Source organism: Oncorhynchus clarkii, chromosome 6 (genome assembly GCF_045791955.1).
Source record: "Oncorhynchus clarkii lewisi isolate Uvic-CL-2024 chromosome 6, UVic_Ocla_1.0, whole genome shotgun sequence".
In the NCBI taxonomy this organism is placed as follows: domain Eukaryota; kingdom Metazoa; phylum Chordata; class Actinopteri; order Salmoniformes; family Salmonidae; genus Oncorhynchus; species Oncorhynchus clarkii.
The window spans coordinates 68,082,962-68,099,769 of record NC_092152.1 but is presented as its reverse complement, the minus strand read 5'-3'; the positions used below and the strand labels follow the sequence as shown (position 1 = coordinate 68,099,769).

General features: G+C 44.3%; 1 protein-coding gene across 1 annotated transcript; it reads right to left on the bottom strand.

Annotated features, from left to right (window-relative positions):
* Window positions 1–5,838: 5,838 nt before the first annotated feature.
* LOC139411519 (tubulin beta-3 chain-like) lies at window positions 5,839–11,365 on the bottom strand. The gene is made up of 4 exons (XM_071157984.1): window positions 11,111–11,365; window positions 7,822–7,930; window positions 7,513–7,623; window positions 5,839–7,218 (listed from the first exon to the last, which is right to left on the bottom strand). Exons 1-4 carry the CDS (start codon window positions 11,165–11,167, stop codon window positions 6,146–6,148), a joined length of 1,350 nt encoding a protein of 449 aa, XP_071014085.1. The 5' UTR covers window positions 11,168–11,365; the 3' UTR covers window positions 5,839–6,145.
* Between the last annotated feature and the right edge of the window lie 5,443 nt (window positions 11,366–16,808).

The following is a 16,808-nucleotide window of genomic DNA, read 5'->3' as shown; positions in this document are numbered from 1 at the left end:
GCGTTTGGTGAAGATTGCTTAGAGACAGTGTTTTTTTGTTCATTGTATGCTTGTTTAAAACCAACAGGGTCATCGTCAGCTCATGAATGCCAGAGCAAGAAAGGAAAATATTGCTTTTGTGTTGGGGCCATTATAGAGCCACCTCTCAAGTAACTCTTCTTCTCATCTCTCCTCTATAATGTGTTAACATAACTAGATATGGCCTTTACTTTGCTAGCAGTGTCAAATACTTTTCCTCTACCATTTTTGGCAGTGTTGTCTGGGTATAGCTTCCTTACTGTGCCCCTCTATTATCATCCTTCCTCCTTGTTTCCTTTGGCAGGAGAGAACAAATAGATAGATCTTCCTCAATGGTACTATCTAATTATTGCAACTGTTGCACTGAAGTCTCCCAATTGCTGCTGGATCTTGCTGCTGGATTATCTAAAGCAGGAAGCACCAGTGACTCGTTCAATAAAGAAGTGGTCAGATGACGCAGATGCTAAGCTACAGGACTGTTTTGCTAGCACAGACTGGAATATGTTCCGGGATTCCTCTGATGGCATTGAGGAGTATTGAGGAGTACACCACATCACGTACATACCCCAACCAGAAGCCATGGATTACAGGCAACATCCGCACTGAGCTAAAGGGTAGAGCTGCCGGCTTCAAGGAGCGGGACTCTAACACGGACACTTATATGAAATCCCACTACGCCCTCAGACGAACCATCAAACAGGCAAAGCGCCAACACAGGACTAAGATTGAATCGTACTACACCGGCTCCAACGCTCGCTGAATGTGGCAGGGCTTGCAAACTATTACAGACTACAAAGGGAAGCACAGACGTGAGCTGCACAGTGACACGAGACTACCAGACGAGCTAAATCACTTCTATGCTCGCTTCGAGGGAAGCAACACTGAGGCATGCATGAGCGCATCAGCTGTTCAGGGAGACTGTGTGATCACACTCTCCTCAGCCAATGTGAGTAAGATCTTTAAACAGGTCAACATTCACAAGGCCGCTGGGCCAGACGGATTACCAGGAGGGTGCTCCGGGCATGTGCTGACCAACTGACATTTTCAATATGTCCCTGATTGAGTCTGTAATACCAACATGTTTCAAGCAGACCACCATAGTCCCTGTGCCCAAGGACACTAAGGCAAACTGCCTAAATGACTACAGACCTGTAGCACCCACGTCCATAGCAATGAAGTGCTTTGAAAGGCAGGTCATGGCTCACATTAAAACCATTATCCCAGAAACCCTAGACACACTCCAATTTGCATACCGCTCAAACAGATCCACAGATGTTGCAATCTCTATTGCACTCCACACCGCCCTTTCCCACCTGGACAAAAGGAACGCCAATGTGAGAATGCTATTCATTGACCTCAGCTCAACACCATAGTGCCCTCAAAGCTCATCACTAAACTAAGGATCCTGGGACTAAACATCTCCTTCTGTAACTGGATCCTGGACTTCCTGACGGGCCGCCCCCAGGTGGTAAGGGTAGGTAACAACACATCTGCTACGCTGATCCTCAACACTGGAGCCCCTCAAGGGTGCGTGCTCAGTCCCCTCCTGTACTCCCTGTTCACCCACGACTGCATAGCCAGGCATGACTCCAACACCATCATTAAGTTTTCAGCCGACACAACAGTGGTAGGCCTGATCACTGACAACGACGAGACAGCCGATAGGGAGGAGGTCAGAGAACTGGCCCAGGTGGTGCCAGAATAACAACCTATCCCTCAACGTAATCAAGACAAAGGAGATGGTTGCGGACTACAGGAAAAAGAGGACCGAGTACGTCCCCATTCTCATCGACGGGGCTGTAGTGGAGCAGGTTGAGAGCATCAAGTTCCTTGGTGTCCACATCACCAACAAACTATTATGTTCCAAACACACCAAGACAGTCGTGAAGAGGGCACGACAAAGCCTATTCCCCCTCAGGAAATTAAAAATATTTGGCATGGGTCCTCAAAAGGTTCTACAGCTGCAACATCGAGAGCTGGTTGCATCATTGCCAGGTACGGCAACTGCTCAGCCTCCGACTCCAGCCACCCCAGTCATAGACTGTTCTCTCTGCAACTGCATGGCATGCGGTACCGGAGCACCAGGTCTTGCACCAAAAGGCTTCTCAACAGCTTTTACCCCCAAGCTATAAGACTGAACAAACAGCCAATCAAATGGCTACCCAGACTATGCATTGTGCCCCACAACCCCCTCTTTGTTTATAATCTATTCATAGTCACTTTAACTAATCCTACATGTACATATTACCTCAAATAGCCCGACTAACTGGTGCAACCGCACACTGACTCTGTACCACCTGTACAGTTGACGTCCGAAGTTTAAATACACCATAGCCAAATACATTTAAACTCAGTTGTTCACAATTCCTGACATTTAGTCCTAGTAACAATTCCTTGTATTAGGTCAGTTAGGATCACCGCTTTATTTTAAGAATGTGAAATGTAAGAATAATAGTAGAGAAAATTATGTATTTCAGCTTTTATTTTTTTCATCTTTCATCACATTCCCAGTGGGTCAGAAGTTTACATACACTCAATTCATATTTGGTAGCATTGCCTTTAAATTGTTTAACTTGGGTCAAGTGTTTTGGGTAGCCTTCCACAAGCTTCCCACAATAAGTTTGGTGAATTTTGGCCCATTCCTCCTGACAGAGCTGATGCAACTGAGTCAGGTTTGTAGGCCTCCTTGCTCGCACACGCTTTTTCAGTTCTGCCCACACATTTTCAATAGGATTGAGGTCAGGGCTTTGTGATGGCCACTCCAATACCTTGACTTTGTTGTCCTTAAGCCATTTTGCCACAACTCTGGAAGTATGCTTGGGGTCATTGTCCATTTGGAAGACCCATTTGCGACCAAGCTTTAACTTCCTGACTGATGTCTTGAGATGTTGCTTTAATATATCCACATAATTTCCCTACCTCATGAAGCCATCTATTTTGTGAAGTGCACCAGTCCCTTCTGCAGTAAAGCACCCCCACAACATGATGCTGCCACCCCCGTGCTTCACGGTTGGGATGGTGTTCTTCGGCTTGCAAGCCTCCCCCTTTTTCCTCCAAACATAACGATGGTCATTATGGCCAAACAATTCTATTTTTGTTTCATCAGACTAGAGGACATTTCTCCAAAAAGTACGATCTTTGTACCCATGTGCAGTTGCAAACCATAGTCTGGCTATGTTATGGCGGTTTTGGAGCAGTGGCTTCTTCCTTGCTGAGCGGCCTTTCAGGTTATGCCGATATAGGACTCGTTTTACTGTGGATATAGATACTTTTGTATCTGTTTCCTCCAGCATCTTCACACGGTCCTTTGCTGTTGTTCTGGGATTGATTTGCACTTTTTGCAACAAAGTACGTTCATCTCTAGGAGACAGAACGCGTCTCCTTCCTGAGCGCTATGACGGCTGTGTGGTCCCATGGTGTTTATACTTGCGTACTATTGTTTGTACAGATGAACGTGGTACCTTCAGGCGTTTGGAAATTGCTCTTGGCTGATTTCTCTTTATTTTCCCATGATGTCAAGCAAAGAGGCACTGAGTTTGAAGGTAGGCCTTGAAATACATCCGCAGGTACATTGACTCAAATTATGTCAATTAGCCTATCAGAAGCTTCTAAAGCCATGACATTATTTTCTGGAATTTTCCAAACTGTTAAAAGGCACAGTCAACTTAGTGTATGTAAACTTCTGACCCACTGGAATTGTGATACAGTAAATTATAATTTAAATAATCTGTCTGTAAACAATTGTTGGAAAAATTACTTGTGTCATGCACAAAGTAGATGTCCTAGCCGACTTGCCAAAACTATAGTTTGATAACAAGACATTTGTGGAGTGGTTGAAAAACAAGTTTTAATGACTCCAACCTAAGTGTATGTAAACTTCCGACTTCAACTGTATATAGCCTCGCTACTGTTATTTTTTATTTATCTACTGTTTACCTAATACCTATTTTTACTTAACTGCACTGTTGTTTAAGGGCTTGTAAGTAAGCATTTCACTGTAAGGTTTAAACCTGTTGTATTCGGCGCACGTGACATATAAACTGATTGGCCCGTCCATACGTTCTGTGTGTCGTGATCCAGTGCATCAGTCTAGCTGGTCTGTGCTGTGAGCTGTATATGTCACTTTCCTCTACAGATTGGCTGCAAGTGAGACACTGACTCACTAGGCCTCTCCCTACAGTCAACAGGCCTTCCTCATCTCTTTGCTTCCCACATGAGAAAATACTACAGTTTACTATAGAATACTACATAGAATTCTATAGTAAACTGTATAATAATATACTACACCCGTGTCCCTTGATCATGTGTAGTACTTACCATAGAATGTTGTAGTATACTGTAGAATACTATAGTAAATACTACAGTAATGTCCACAAAACCACTACCCTTTTTCACTATAGTAAATACTACCGTATTTAATTTGCATACACCCTGCTCATTCCTCTCCTCCATATCGCAATTTGTGCCAACCATAAGTGAGGAACCTACATGCAAAGTATAAACCATATATTGTATTCCCTACAGGTTATAGAAGAGAGCAGAAGCTCTGAGCTGTCCGTTCAGACTCCCAATCCTATTTACAGGTTATGGAAAATGTGCTATATTAGTATTTCTCCAAAAGGTTTCCTGAAGGAGAAAGCCTCCACTTCTATGCAAAAGATAAAACAAAAACACTACAGTAAATACTAAAGTATACTACAATATGCAAAGACAGTACATAAATTACTAAGGTATATACTACAGTTTATTTTACCAGTATTTATACTGTGTGTTCTGTGATACTGTATAAAGAGCTGCTCTGCCCAGGGCCCCTTCACACAGGCTCTAAGTGCTGAGGCATCGCCAGCATGTGATCCACCCAGCCGACTGGCCCCATACATTGTAGAAGAGAGAGCACAAACAGCCTCCATCTCTCTAACCAGAGAGATAGTCACTTCTCCTGTTTCTTCAAGAAATGCAGGTGTTTTCTTGGGATTGTTGATTTGTTTTTGAACGTGTCATATTCGCGGCACTCTCCACATTTCACCTGTTCCTCCTTGTCCTTCAAATCAATTGGCTCTAACCGTATGCACTAGTGTCTGCCTCCTTTTAGAACAGGGGTAAGCGACTAGATTTTGTTCCAACAAGGCACCACACCTGACCATCTAAACTAATTGATCAGTTCAGTGATTGACTAAACTCAACACACCTGGTCTTCCAGGTCGGTTAAATCCAAAACATGAAGTGCCTGCGACACTCCAGGACCAGGGTTGCCTACATGTTTTAGACCATGCAGATAAGTATGTAATTGGAAGGCCTTCAGCAGACTATCTTGTAGATCAGCAGTGTCACACTCATTCCATTAGGGCCTAGCCCTAGTATCTGCTGTTTTTTCCTTTCAATTAAGACCTAGACAACCAGGTGAGGGGAGTTCCTTACTAGTCAGTGACCTTAAGTCCAAGGGAGGGAGGAGAAAAAACTCACGCAACCCCTCTGTGGAATCAGTTTGACACTTGTTGTAGATCATCCACCATCTTAGCTCCTCACAGACTGTTCTATCCAGACTCCACCCATGCTGCTCAAGGTGTGCCTCAACCTCCAGGGGACTGAGATCCAGTATTTTTATCCAGCATCTAGGTCACCTCCACATGGGACTGTCATGCAGTGGAGTCCAAGTTCAAGTCCAAGAAAGACCCCTAGTCATTGTACTGCAATACACTGTTCCGGTTTCCACTAAAAACAACCTCAGAAACCCTGAACACAGTGTAGCAAAACAAGATGGTGTATAATATTATTCATGTTTAATATCCCAAAACAAGTCAGAAAAAGCTAATTACAAAGTAGGCTTGAACATGTTTATTATAAGAAATTAAGGGATATTCGTCATCAGTTTATGAGATACTTTATTTCACCCATTCAACTTAGTGGTCTGTCTGGGAGATTTTTATCAACAGGAGGCCATGAGTTGGTCAGAGGGCTAAGAGAATTGGGGCTAACAGTTAGCAAAGACAGTGAGAGCAGGGAGGGGTATAGGGAGGGCGGGTTATACAGTACAGTGTACATGAGGCAGATAACAACCCTGCTACACATAGACAAAGTGCTGTCGGCTGGGTTTCCTTCCACAAGCTTGGCTCTTCTTCCAAGGTGTTCACCGGGCCTGGCTCTCTGACTCTTCCTCATCCTCTTCATACATCTCTCCCTCCTCCTCGGTGGTGGCGTCCTGGTACTGCTGGTACTCTGACACCAGGTCGTTCATGTTGCTCTCTGCCTCGGTGAACTCCATCTCGTCCATGCCCTCTCCGGTATACCAGTGCAGGAACGCCTTGCGGCGAAACATGGCGGTGAACTGCTCAGAGATGCGCTTGAATAGCTCCTGGATGGCCGTGTTGTTCCCGATGAAGGTGGCGGACATCTTGAGACCGCGGGGCGGGATGTTACAGACGGCCACTTTGACGTTGTTGGGGATCCATTCAACAAAGTAGCTGCTGTTCTTACTCTGGATGGCCAACATCTGTTCGTCCACCTCCTTCATGGACATCTGACCACGGAACACCATGGCCACGGTCAGGTAGCGTCCGTGACGCGGGTCGCAAGCGGCCATCATGTTCTTGGCATCAAACAACTGCTGGGTGAGCTCAGGCACAGACAGTGCATTGTAGCACGCACTGCCACGCGCCGTGAGGGGGGCGAAGCCAGGCATGAAGAAGTGCAGACGGGGGAAGGGCACCATGTTGACAGCCAGTTTGCGGAGGTCAGCATTGAGCTGGCCGGGGAAGCGGAAGGAGGTAGTAACACCGCTCATGGTGGCCGACACCAGGTGGTTGAGGTCTCCGTAGGTGGGCGTGGGGAGCTTGAGCGTGCGGAAGCAGATGTCATAAAGCGCCTCGTTGTCAATGCAGTAGGTTTCGTCTGTGTTCTCCAGCAGCTGATGGATGGACAGGGTGGCATTGTAGGGCTCCACCACTGTGTCTGATACTTTAGGGGAGGGCACCACGCTGAAGGTGTTCATGATGCGGTCAGGGTACTCTTCCCGGATCTTGCTGATGAGCAGGGTCCCCATGCCAGAGCCTGTGCCCCCTCCGAGGGAGTGGGTGAGCTGGAAGCCCTGGAGACAGTCACAGTTCTCACATTCCTTCCTGACTACGTCCAGTACTGAGTCCACCAGCTCTGCTCCCTCTGTGTAGTGGCCCTTGGCCCAGTTGTTACCAGCTCCACTCTGACCTATAGGGCAACAACACACTTCAAGATAGAGCTTCAGCAGTTATCAACGCTGCACTTGTACAGGAGCTACACATTTACATAATGTTTTAATGACATTTGGGGGCATTTACTGTAAGTAAATAAAAGCAAATGTCTTTAATGGAAATATTACATCAAACGATTTATGTTGTTAGTGATAATGACAGAAGAGACTGTAAATGGCAGATTGTGGTTAGGCCGTAACAGCCACTCTTCTAATGCTATCACTGAGCACTGTGGCCATATTTAACCCACGTTGGACAGACAGATACTGACCGAAGATGAAGTTGTCTGGTCTGAAGAGTTGTCCGTAGGTCCCAGAGCGAACACTGTCCATAGTTCCTGGCTCCAGGTCTACTAGGATGGCCCTGGGGACGTACTTAGAGGCTGGGGAGAGACAGCAGATGATGTTACCTGCAACGCCCTAATAAATACTACTGTATATCACAGTCAAGTTCAGTACAATAGGATTAAAGTGGATATTCTCAAGTCTAGGTCATTACAAGTATTGAGCAACCGAGCTTTTAGTGTTGTGTTGTTTCTGGGCTTGTGTAGATGTGTATTTAGTTCCAGTATCAGACTCACATGAGGCCTCATTGTAGTAGACACTGATCCTCTCCAGCTGCAGTGGGGAGTCGCCCTCATAGTTCCCTGTAGGGCTGATGCCATGTTCATCACTGATCACCTCCCAGAACTGCAGAACACAAAGACACAAACATTACCAGTAAAACATAGTTCTATACAAGCAAAGTGGATAGAAATTTCTCAGCAGATTTATAGTCGGGACCATATTGAACTATCACTGGGGTACTTGGAGGTGAATTAATGGGGGGCTCTAGTAAAAACGGTGGGCCAATGTAAGTTGGGATAGTGGGCATCTAGGCTTTGTCTGCCATCCGTCCTGGGTTCTGCTCCATGACCCCATTTAAGCCAACAGTTAGTCCAGCTGTCTCCACCCTCCCCCAGGGCCACAAGAATCATACTGTGGTAGAGGCCCTCTCAGAGGGGACAGACTCCATCTGGAGAGGCTCTCTCCGCTTCAACATACACACATACATACATAAATATGCCTCCACACACGTACAGAAAGTGTGTTGCTAGGTTAAAAGACAAGAGGACACTGCCTAATGTAGTCCCCTTGATCACTTCAAATATGTATACTGTCACTGAGTATATAGCCCAGTGTGTGTGTTTATCAGACAGAGAGACAGACAAAGGGAGACAGACAGAGACCCATGAAAGTCTAAAATAGAACACAGACAGACCCCCGCAGGCCCACACAGTCATCACTATCAAGGGCAAACACAGGACACGTACTTGGAAGGAGGATGCCAAATGGCCATTTCAAATCATAGATTAGATGCTGTCAATTTTACTGTGCTAATCTCAGTTGCTCATTACTGTGCAATAGAAGGTCCTTATCTGCAAAGTGCTGTTCTCCTTTAAGCAAAAAACACCATCTGGGCATTCACTAAAAGCAGACAAACACCAAAACGATACTGTACACAATAAAAATGGTCACTCAAAAGCCCCATATCAATCCCATATTGGTATCAGTGTGTTAATCCCATATCTGTGTCACTCAACAGCCAGCCAGATGGAGTGACATTAATCCCATATGGTGTCAGTGTGTTGACAAAAATGACCTTTCCTCTATCCGGCTGTCTAGACTGCTGTGACCAAGGGCACCACACCCAGTATGAAGACTATTTTAGGTCTGAGTTCCGACAATGGTGTCCCTCTTCCTCTCCCCAGGTGAAGTACTCCCTCCCTCTACTCCGCAGAAGATACTCCTTAGTTCTCTAATTATCTATCCTGTCCCAAACATATGTCCCCTGCCATCTAAATCAGTAATTAGGAGTTCCTCTTGTTCCTTAATTATGGCTCTGTAACTTAATCTGGCAATGTTTCTTCTAGGGGACAAACAAAGAAACAGACAATAAATCCAAAAGAGAGAGACAGAGAGATTAAAGGGAAACCGCTAGACAGCGATAGAGAAATCAGAGTTAGATGACTAAAGACTATGTAGGGGATTTCTGCTCTCTCATTCTCAGTTACGATCGCTACACTGGCAAAAGTGTAGATTTCTTCCGTTGTTATCTGACTTCATCATGTACTGCATTAGCAATGGCAGATGTGTGGTGCTAGTAGACAGACTGCCATATCATAGTTGAGCATCAAAATGAGGTCACCATTGCAGTATATCAGATGACAAAAAGTCCCACTCCCAACACATTCTCTCCCCCTCCCCATCTCTCTGGGTTTCTCTTTGTTGGGAGTAACCTGAGCATTAGGAACAAGTCATTTTCCCAACAACTGCCCCATTAGAGAAACGGTGGTCAGAATCAGCAAAAGAGCCGAGTCACTAGTGAAATACTCCAGAGGGGAGTGAAGAAAAGTGGACACATGACACGTTCACTTGTTCAGCTGTGGTCAAACAAGTATGTTTCAGCTGATGCTGTAGTTCTAGATTTGGTTCTGGGTAATGATAATTATGGTGATGAGGCTGATTATGATGAGGAGGAGGTTACGTAGCTGTCCAAAATCACTACGGAGGCACCTGAGGCTCAGGAAAGGCTGCCTTACATGTTATGAATAATAAATGTGCTCATCAGGTTGACGAGACAGTATCATTAGCCCCCTTATGTCTTTCACTCTGAAATGATTTCCATTTATGATCCACCATGTTGAACAAATCCATGATAAATAGTCTCCAGCTCCAGTAGAGACTCACAGATCATAGTGAACTAATGTAGGCTATCCCCAGATGGTCAAAACAGAACAAAAAAGAAGAAGAACTCTAGACCGGTTTAGTTTTAGATGGTCACATACAACATCACCTGATTGGCTGGCTGTAAGTGCAGGTGATGTCATCCAAAACAGAGCAACAACAAAATAAGAAACTGTCAACTGTAGTCTAAAAAACAGCCTCACAGTCACGGACCATAAAAAAATGCATTACAGTTTAGACAGAAAAGCTTTCAGCATTTAGGCAATACCCTTCCTGAAGACTCACTGTCTAATAGACCATCAAACCTGAAAGCAACCCAAACCACTAGTCAGTGCGATTGTAGGTTATCTGCAGTGTTAATTTAGGACCAGTTATCATAATTTGATCCTCCGTTAACAAAACTTGGATTAACTGATCCATTCAGTTTGCTGCGAAGTCAAACATGTCATATATGTCTATCTATATAGTTGATCAACGACCACATCTACTGGAGGCTGGCATGCTGCTTAGAGAACCTGAGCTATACTTGTCATTGTGACAGTGGCCTGTAAACTGTGTTCGGCCCTCAGTAGAGTGTTTGCGCAGCGGGACCAGCCCCAACAGTCCGAGCCTTTGTCTGGCCCCCCTGCAGTCCACCCGAGGGCGTGGTGGTTTTCAACAGTGTCTCACCACGCCTTTCTGTGCATCAACACTCGCAGTTTACAAAAGATGGTGGATCTCTGGCCGTTTACCATTAAAACAAATGGTCACAGTTCCGGTCTGGTTAAGGTGTGGGCTCTCCCATAGGCACCAATGCGACAGCATCTGGGTCACGTCTGTTTACTCTATTGACTGTGTATGACCCAGAAAAAATGAGCGAGTGAAATGCCTCACTTCCTTTCCCGTCTCTGAGTTTAGTTCCATCTACCTACGCATCTATTGCAATCTGCGACACAGGCGGGGGTCCCAAACTATTCAACTAACCTAACGTTACTGAGTAAACCATCTGCCCCACAACTTCGGTATAACTACATATATACGAATGCATTACATTTAAAAAAAAAAAAGATTATCACAATGCTTTAAAATGGAACAACGGCACTTGCGTAAAAATATTATAACGGTTAAACTAGTCAGCTGTTGGGAATATTATTTTGTTTATACCTTGGCTCCGATCTGGTTGCCACACTGGCCGGCTTGAAGGTGAACTATTTCCCTCATCCTGTCCTCTGTGTGTTATGTTCGTCTTCTTGTGGATGTGGGCGAGTTGACTGTTGTGGGCGAGTCGGAGAGAGCGCTGATCCCAGTCGCACACGGAAGCAAAGGGATTGGTATGTGCTGAGTAGAGGTTTTATCCTGCGCAGGTCTGCTGTGTGGGGAAACGGGTAGTATGTTCCACCAATTGCTGACGTCATCTATGTCCTGGAGAGAGACGGTCGCTGACCAATGGCAGACACCTGCGACAGAGCATCCCAGTGTGTGAGTCAGGGAAAAACTAACGGGACGCGGCTGACTTGCAAACTTGCAAACCGATATTTAATTTTCGAATTGGTTAACATTTGGTAAAGGTTAAGGTAAGGGTCAGTAATAGATTTAGGCTAGTCGTGGCTGTCAAAGGGATGCTGGTCAGAAACACACATGTACACGCACGCACGCACGCACGCACACGCACGCACGCACACACACACACACACACACACACACACACACACACACACACACACACACACACACACACACACACACACACACACACACACCACCTCTACAAACACGACCACCAACATTTGAAAAATCCCAGAGTCATGGTGGAAGCAACAACACAGCTTAGTTAGATGTCAGGGTGATGAGAGAGGAGAGAAAATGATCTTAAACACTGAACAGTGTTACTGCTTCTTGCTCTGTGTGCACATAGTCTTGTGGCATGGTGCATTTTTTCTATAGACTAGGAGATCACTCACACCTACATATCCTTAATGACAGAGATTAACAATTTCTTACAGAAAAATATATATTTTCCCAGTCAGTCCCTTAACTGTAATCTCAGAAACATTAAGATTCAGTATCGGTAGATTCAGGGAGGAAGAAGAGTGGAGCACAGTGAACACTGATGACCACAACCTTGCTGTGGCCCTTATTAGCATGAACACTGCAATCATTATACAGTGAATAGTCTGGTCCAAGGATGTTTTATCTATGCCTCAACTCTCTGCAGTCTCTGCCCGCTGAGATATGTATTGATTGCTGAGTCAGGTAGCAGTTCTGGTTAAGTGCTCCGAGGAAGACTCCAGTGGCGCTCCTCATGGACAGATGGTCTGCCTATGAAGCAGGTCCTGTTTGTGTACTTGTTTGTTTGTGTGCACGTGTGTGTATGAGACATCTACAGTACATGCATACAGTACATCTCACACTGTAAGTTGCGTCTGTTCCAGTAGCCGTGTGTTCTGATTTCCAGAAACACGATTGTGATGGGCCATTAGTCTCTTTGGATGTCTGGGCCTGCTTTGTCTTCACACAGAGCCTGTGGAGAGGATGACAAGCCAACACCCGTGAAACCAACAGCTGAGGAACCTCTGCTCTGAGCACAGAGACCAGTATGAGGCAGCCACCACAGCCCCCTCCTCTCTGCACCCTCAGTGTCTGCCAACCACTGCTGCTTAGCAACTAGATCCACACAATGTGAGCGAGCCACTGTCACTAATCAGCCACACAGTGTGGGATAGCTGTTGATTTCCTGTTCGTCTGCTAATACAGCTGAGCTAACTGCTTTAGCAGAGGGGCGTTCACCTGTTAGAACATCAATGAACCATAGTGTCCCTCTAAAGATGACACTAACAACAATGATTACGTTACTGACCACACTGCCATAGACAAGGGAGTGGAAAACTAGATCAGAGGGTTTATGTATGGAATCCGACAGGGTTTGAGAGCTGAAAGTTGAATCATGGACTATGTCACTGTTCTTTAATCCCAAAAGTATCCACATCCTGTGGGTCTCCACGACCACGTCTGTAGAACACTGACCCATGCACTGCCAATTATGGGGGTAGTGAGAAAAACTGAGGCTAAATGTTTTGCAAGAACAGGTCAAGAGTTGCTTGTCCACCCCTCCCATGTCTCAAAGCCAATATGGCCATCTAGTGGTCAGAAACTGCCAGAGCCTCTCTAACATGTTTGATATAAAGGGCCCCAATAGTGGCACAGAGTGTGGTGAAGCTGATCAAATTGATGCTACTGTCATATAACCCTCCTTCAAAATGATTAAATCATGCATCTCATAACTTATCTATCCTTCTCTGACATGCCAGTGACATGCCTTACATGCCAGTAAGGTTAGAGAGGAGGATTGCCATGATGAGTCACACAGCACCAGTGGACTTGATGACAGGGTTATCTGGTCAACAGTTATAAAATGGCAGTTCACATCATGAAGCACTGTTGATGAGACAGTATCCATATTTGAAAGGCCTTAAGTGAGTTTAAGACTCACTTCATTTTTGGTTGATTCTGAGGACCTCTCTTATTCATGACAAAACCACTATTGAGATGTATTCTGAATGTCCGGTGGGAAATAAATTGTAAACCAATACGTCTGAAACAACCTCTGTATAACCTCTCACCTCAGAAAGGGATTGAATGTGGAGTTTTCGAAACCCACACAAACACAATTCAACTGGGCACTTGGTATCTCCCTAAGAGTTTCAAACTGTCCTTTATCTAACCTCTCTTTAAAAATGAGCATACCAGCTAATTTCAGCATTTCCCAGTAATGTCTCACTTTCTAATTAACCTATTGCTGTCGAGAATACTGTAGTTAGATTTTCATGGAAGCTTCCATGCACAGAACTCAAACAAATACTTGTGCTATTTTTTTGATTGGGGTCGTATCATACAGTTTACAGTTTCATACTTACGTACAGTTGATTGTATAGACCATTGTTGTATATATAACCTATACAGGGTTAGGCAGAAGGCATCAACAGGCAAGTAAGAATGTTGGTTACCTAATTTGATTCCAGTGTGACTAGGAGACATTGGGCTCAGACCAGACTTTCTTGGGTAAAACACGCACAGTATGGAGCTGTACAATGGAGCCTGTACAATCAGGTCCTTGTCAGGATTTCAAGCTCTCATTTGGATGCCAGCCACTAAATGATTACTGCACCCATCTCACCCCAACCTCAGTCATCCATCCATAACCCCTACATGTCTAATCGCCTCTATCGATGTGCTCTGATTGGATGTGGTGACCTCAGAGGCATGGCAGGGGGACTGTGTGCATGCAGAGACACCCGTACATAAGGGGTGTGTTCCAGATACACATTTTCTGAGCAGTTTTCTGCGTAGACCCTTCCATCATTTTTACATGGTTCCTGAGATGTTGCACTTCTACTGTCATTGTACTGATTTATCTGCACAGACCTGCATAGAATCCCTGTTCTTGGAGTGCACTCAAGGTCAAAAGGGGCATGACTGAGGTTACACTATGTCCACATTGACTTCATCATGTAATACACTAAAACCGAAACTATTATAAAGCACTATGATGAATTTGAGTTTGAAGGGGAAATATTTTTCATTTATAGGACTCATTTGTCAGGACGGGGTGTAAGCTTCCTCCATAGGTTGCAACAATGAGGGCAAGCATGTTGGTTCTTCAAGCCAAAGCAGTGGAAGATGTGAACAGAGCGGCTTTGTGTAGCAGAGCTACACAAAGCCTATTGCTTCAGTGAAGTGGCAAGAATTCCTATTTGATGCCTAATAAAGGGCCCCCGCAAAAAAAAATTGATATGAAAGCCCTCTGTTATTCCAGGCGCTCAGTCCTCCCAAAATACACAGCCTACCCCAGGGCCCACAACGACTGGCTAACACGTGGAGAGGGTCCACAAAGTTCCAAAGGTTACAGTATCATCAGCACACTCTCAATCTCAGATGCTGCTCAACCACTTTTCTGTTTATTTGGTAGAAGGCTCCTGTCACATCTTTGCCTACAACATATGGCTTTGGTTGACTTGGTTGACTTTGGTTGCCAATTGAAGTCATTCAACAAACAATAGTGCAAAGGAAATCTAGAAAGCTCACAGACAAACACGCTTTTCATTTCACCCCGAAGGAAAGGAACTAGGTGATTTGTGAAGGTTATGGTTCAAAGGCTTTGATTTTAAAACGGGGATCAGAAAATTATCCAACTTAATTAAGACGCCCATAAGCAGCTTTTAATTTTCCCCATCAGTTTAAAAATGTCTCCTTCCATTAAAAAGCACCCCGGGGTCAGCTAGTTGAATGGACCTTGTGTATCAGAGGGCAGCTTCACTAAAAATAAATGCATTTTAAAATACATTGAAAAAATTATTTGTCAATCACATGATAGCAAGTATACAGCTGTATAGCCTGGCTCAAAAAACTGTCCTCCTCTCTTCCTGGTCTTGTATCAGCCAGGCTAATACAGCTGTATATAATTGTATTCTTATATTAAAAATAGTGTCTCCAAACATATTGATACCTGAAATAGAAAAAGGAAGTAATTATTATGTTTCACAATGATTTAATAATATATTAAAAGTGATTGAATCTTTCTTTGGAGGACTTAAAAGAGCAGTGGACTGTAGGCCTAGATAGAGACCTCTCCTCTTGTCCGAGAGAGGAGGCAGTTAGACAGACGGTCAGCCCAGATTACACTGAGGACCTTCATATGGACAAGAGAGACACATACAGTAATTCAGAGGGAACTAAATTAATTCTCACATAACATCACTTGTGGCTTGAGAAAAGGTTGAAATTACACTTCTGGACCAAAATGTTTTTTTTTATCCACAGGATCGATCACATGTTGACTAAAAGAAATGAGGATTGACATCAACAAACATTACACGATTAAGAAATGTATGACATGCAATATGTACACTGTACATACAATAACAAGAGCAATACATATTTTTTGATTAATTATGTTATTATTAGTATTGAAATAATAATAGTAATTATTAATTATCAATATTACAACAATATTATAGCAACAAATGATATGACAACAATAATGTTATAATTAATTTGTTATCATGCGTACTATCACAGTCCTCATTACTGATGCTGTTATTAAATGACACACCATCATAAAATAAAAAATAAAAAATAAAAAATCCCAGAAATGTCCATACACAAATAGCTTATTTCTCTCAAATGTTGTGCACAAATTTGTTTACATCCCTGTAAGTGAGCATTTCTCCTTTGTCAATATAATCTATCCACCTGACAGCTGTGACATATCAAGAAGCTGATTAAACAGCATGATCATTACACAGGTGCACCTTGTGCCGGGGACAATAAAAGACCACTTTAAAATGTGCAGTTTTGTCACACAACACAATGCCACAGATGTCTCAAGTTTTGGGGGAGCATGCAATTGGCATGCTCACTACAGGAATGTCCACCAGAGCTGCTGCCAGAGAATTTAATGTCAATTTCTTTACCATAAGCTGCCACTAACGTTGTTTTAGAGAATTTGGCAGTATGTCCAACCGGCCTCACAACTGCAGACCCCGTGTAACCACACCAGCCCCTCCACATCTGGCCTGGGTGGTGGGTGGACCTGGCTGACAAGTGGTTGGGCTTATGCTCTACAAGGCTCAACTATGGCTGCACCTCTGATTGGCTGGGCCTGGCTCCCCAGTGGGTGGGCCTGGCTGGCAAGTGGGTGGGCCTATGCTCTCCAAAGCCCACCTATGGCTGCACCCCTGCGAAGTCATGTGAAATTCATAGATTAGGGCCTAATGAATTTACTTCAAATGAATGATTTCCTTATACAAACTGTAACTCAGTAAAGTCTTAGAAATTGTTGCATGTTCTGTTTATATTTTTGTTC

Coding starts and splice junctions, on each gene's coding strand:
- LOC139411519 (XM_071157984.1), bottom strand. CDS start 11,167: ATGAGGGAAATAGTTCACCTTCAAGCCGGCCAGTGTGGCAACCAGATC. Junction 7,624..7,821: donor CTACTACAATGAGGCCTCAT/GTGAGTCTGATA, acceptor GTCTCTCCCCAG/CCTCTAAGTACGTCCCCAGG. Junction 7,219..7,512: donor ACCAGACAACTTCATCTTCG/GTCAGTATCTGT, acceptor GTTGCCCTATAG/GTCAGAGTGGAGCTGGTAAC.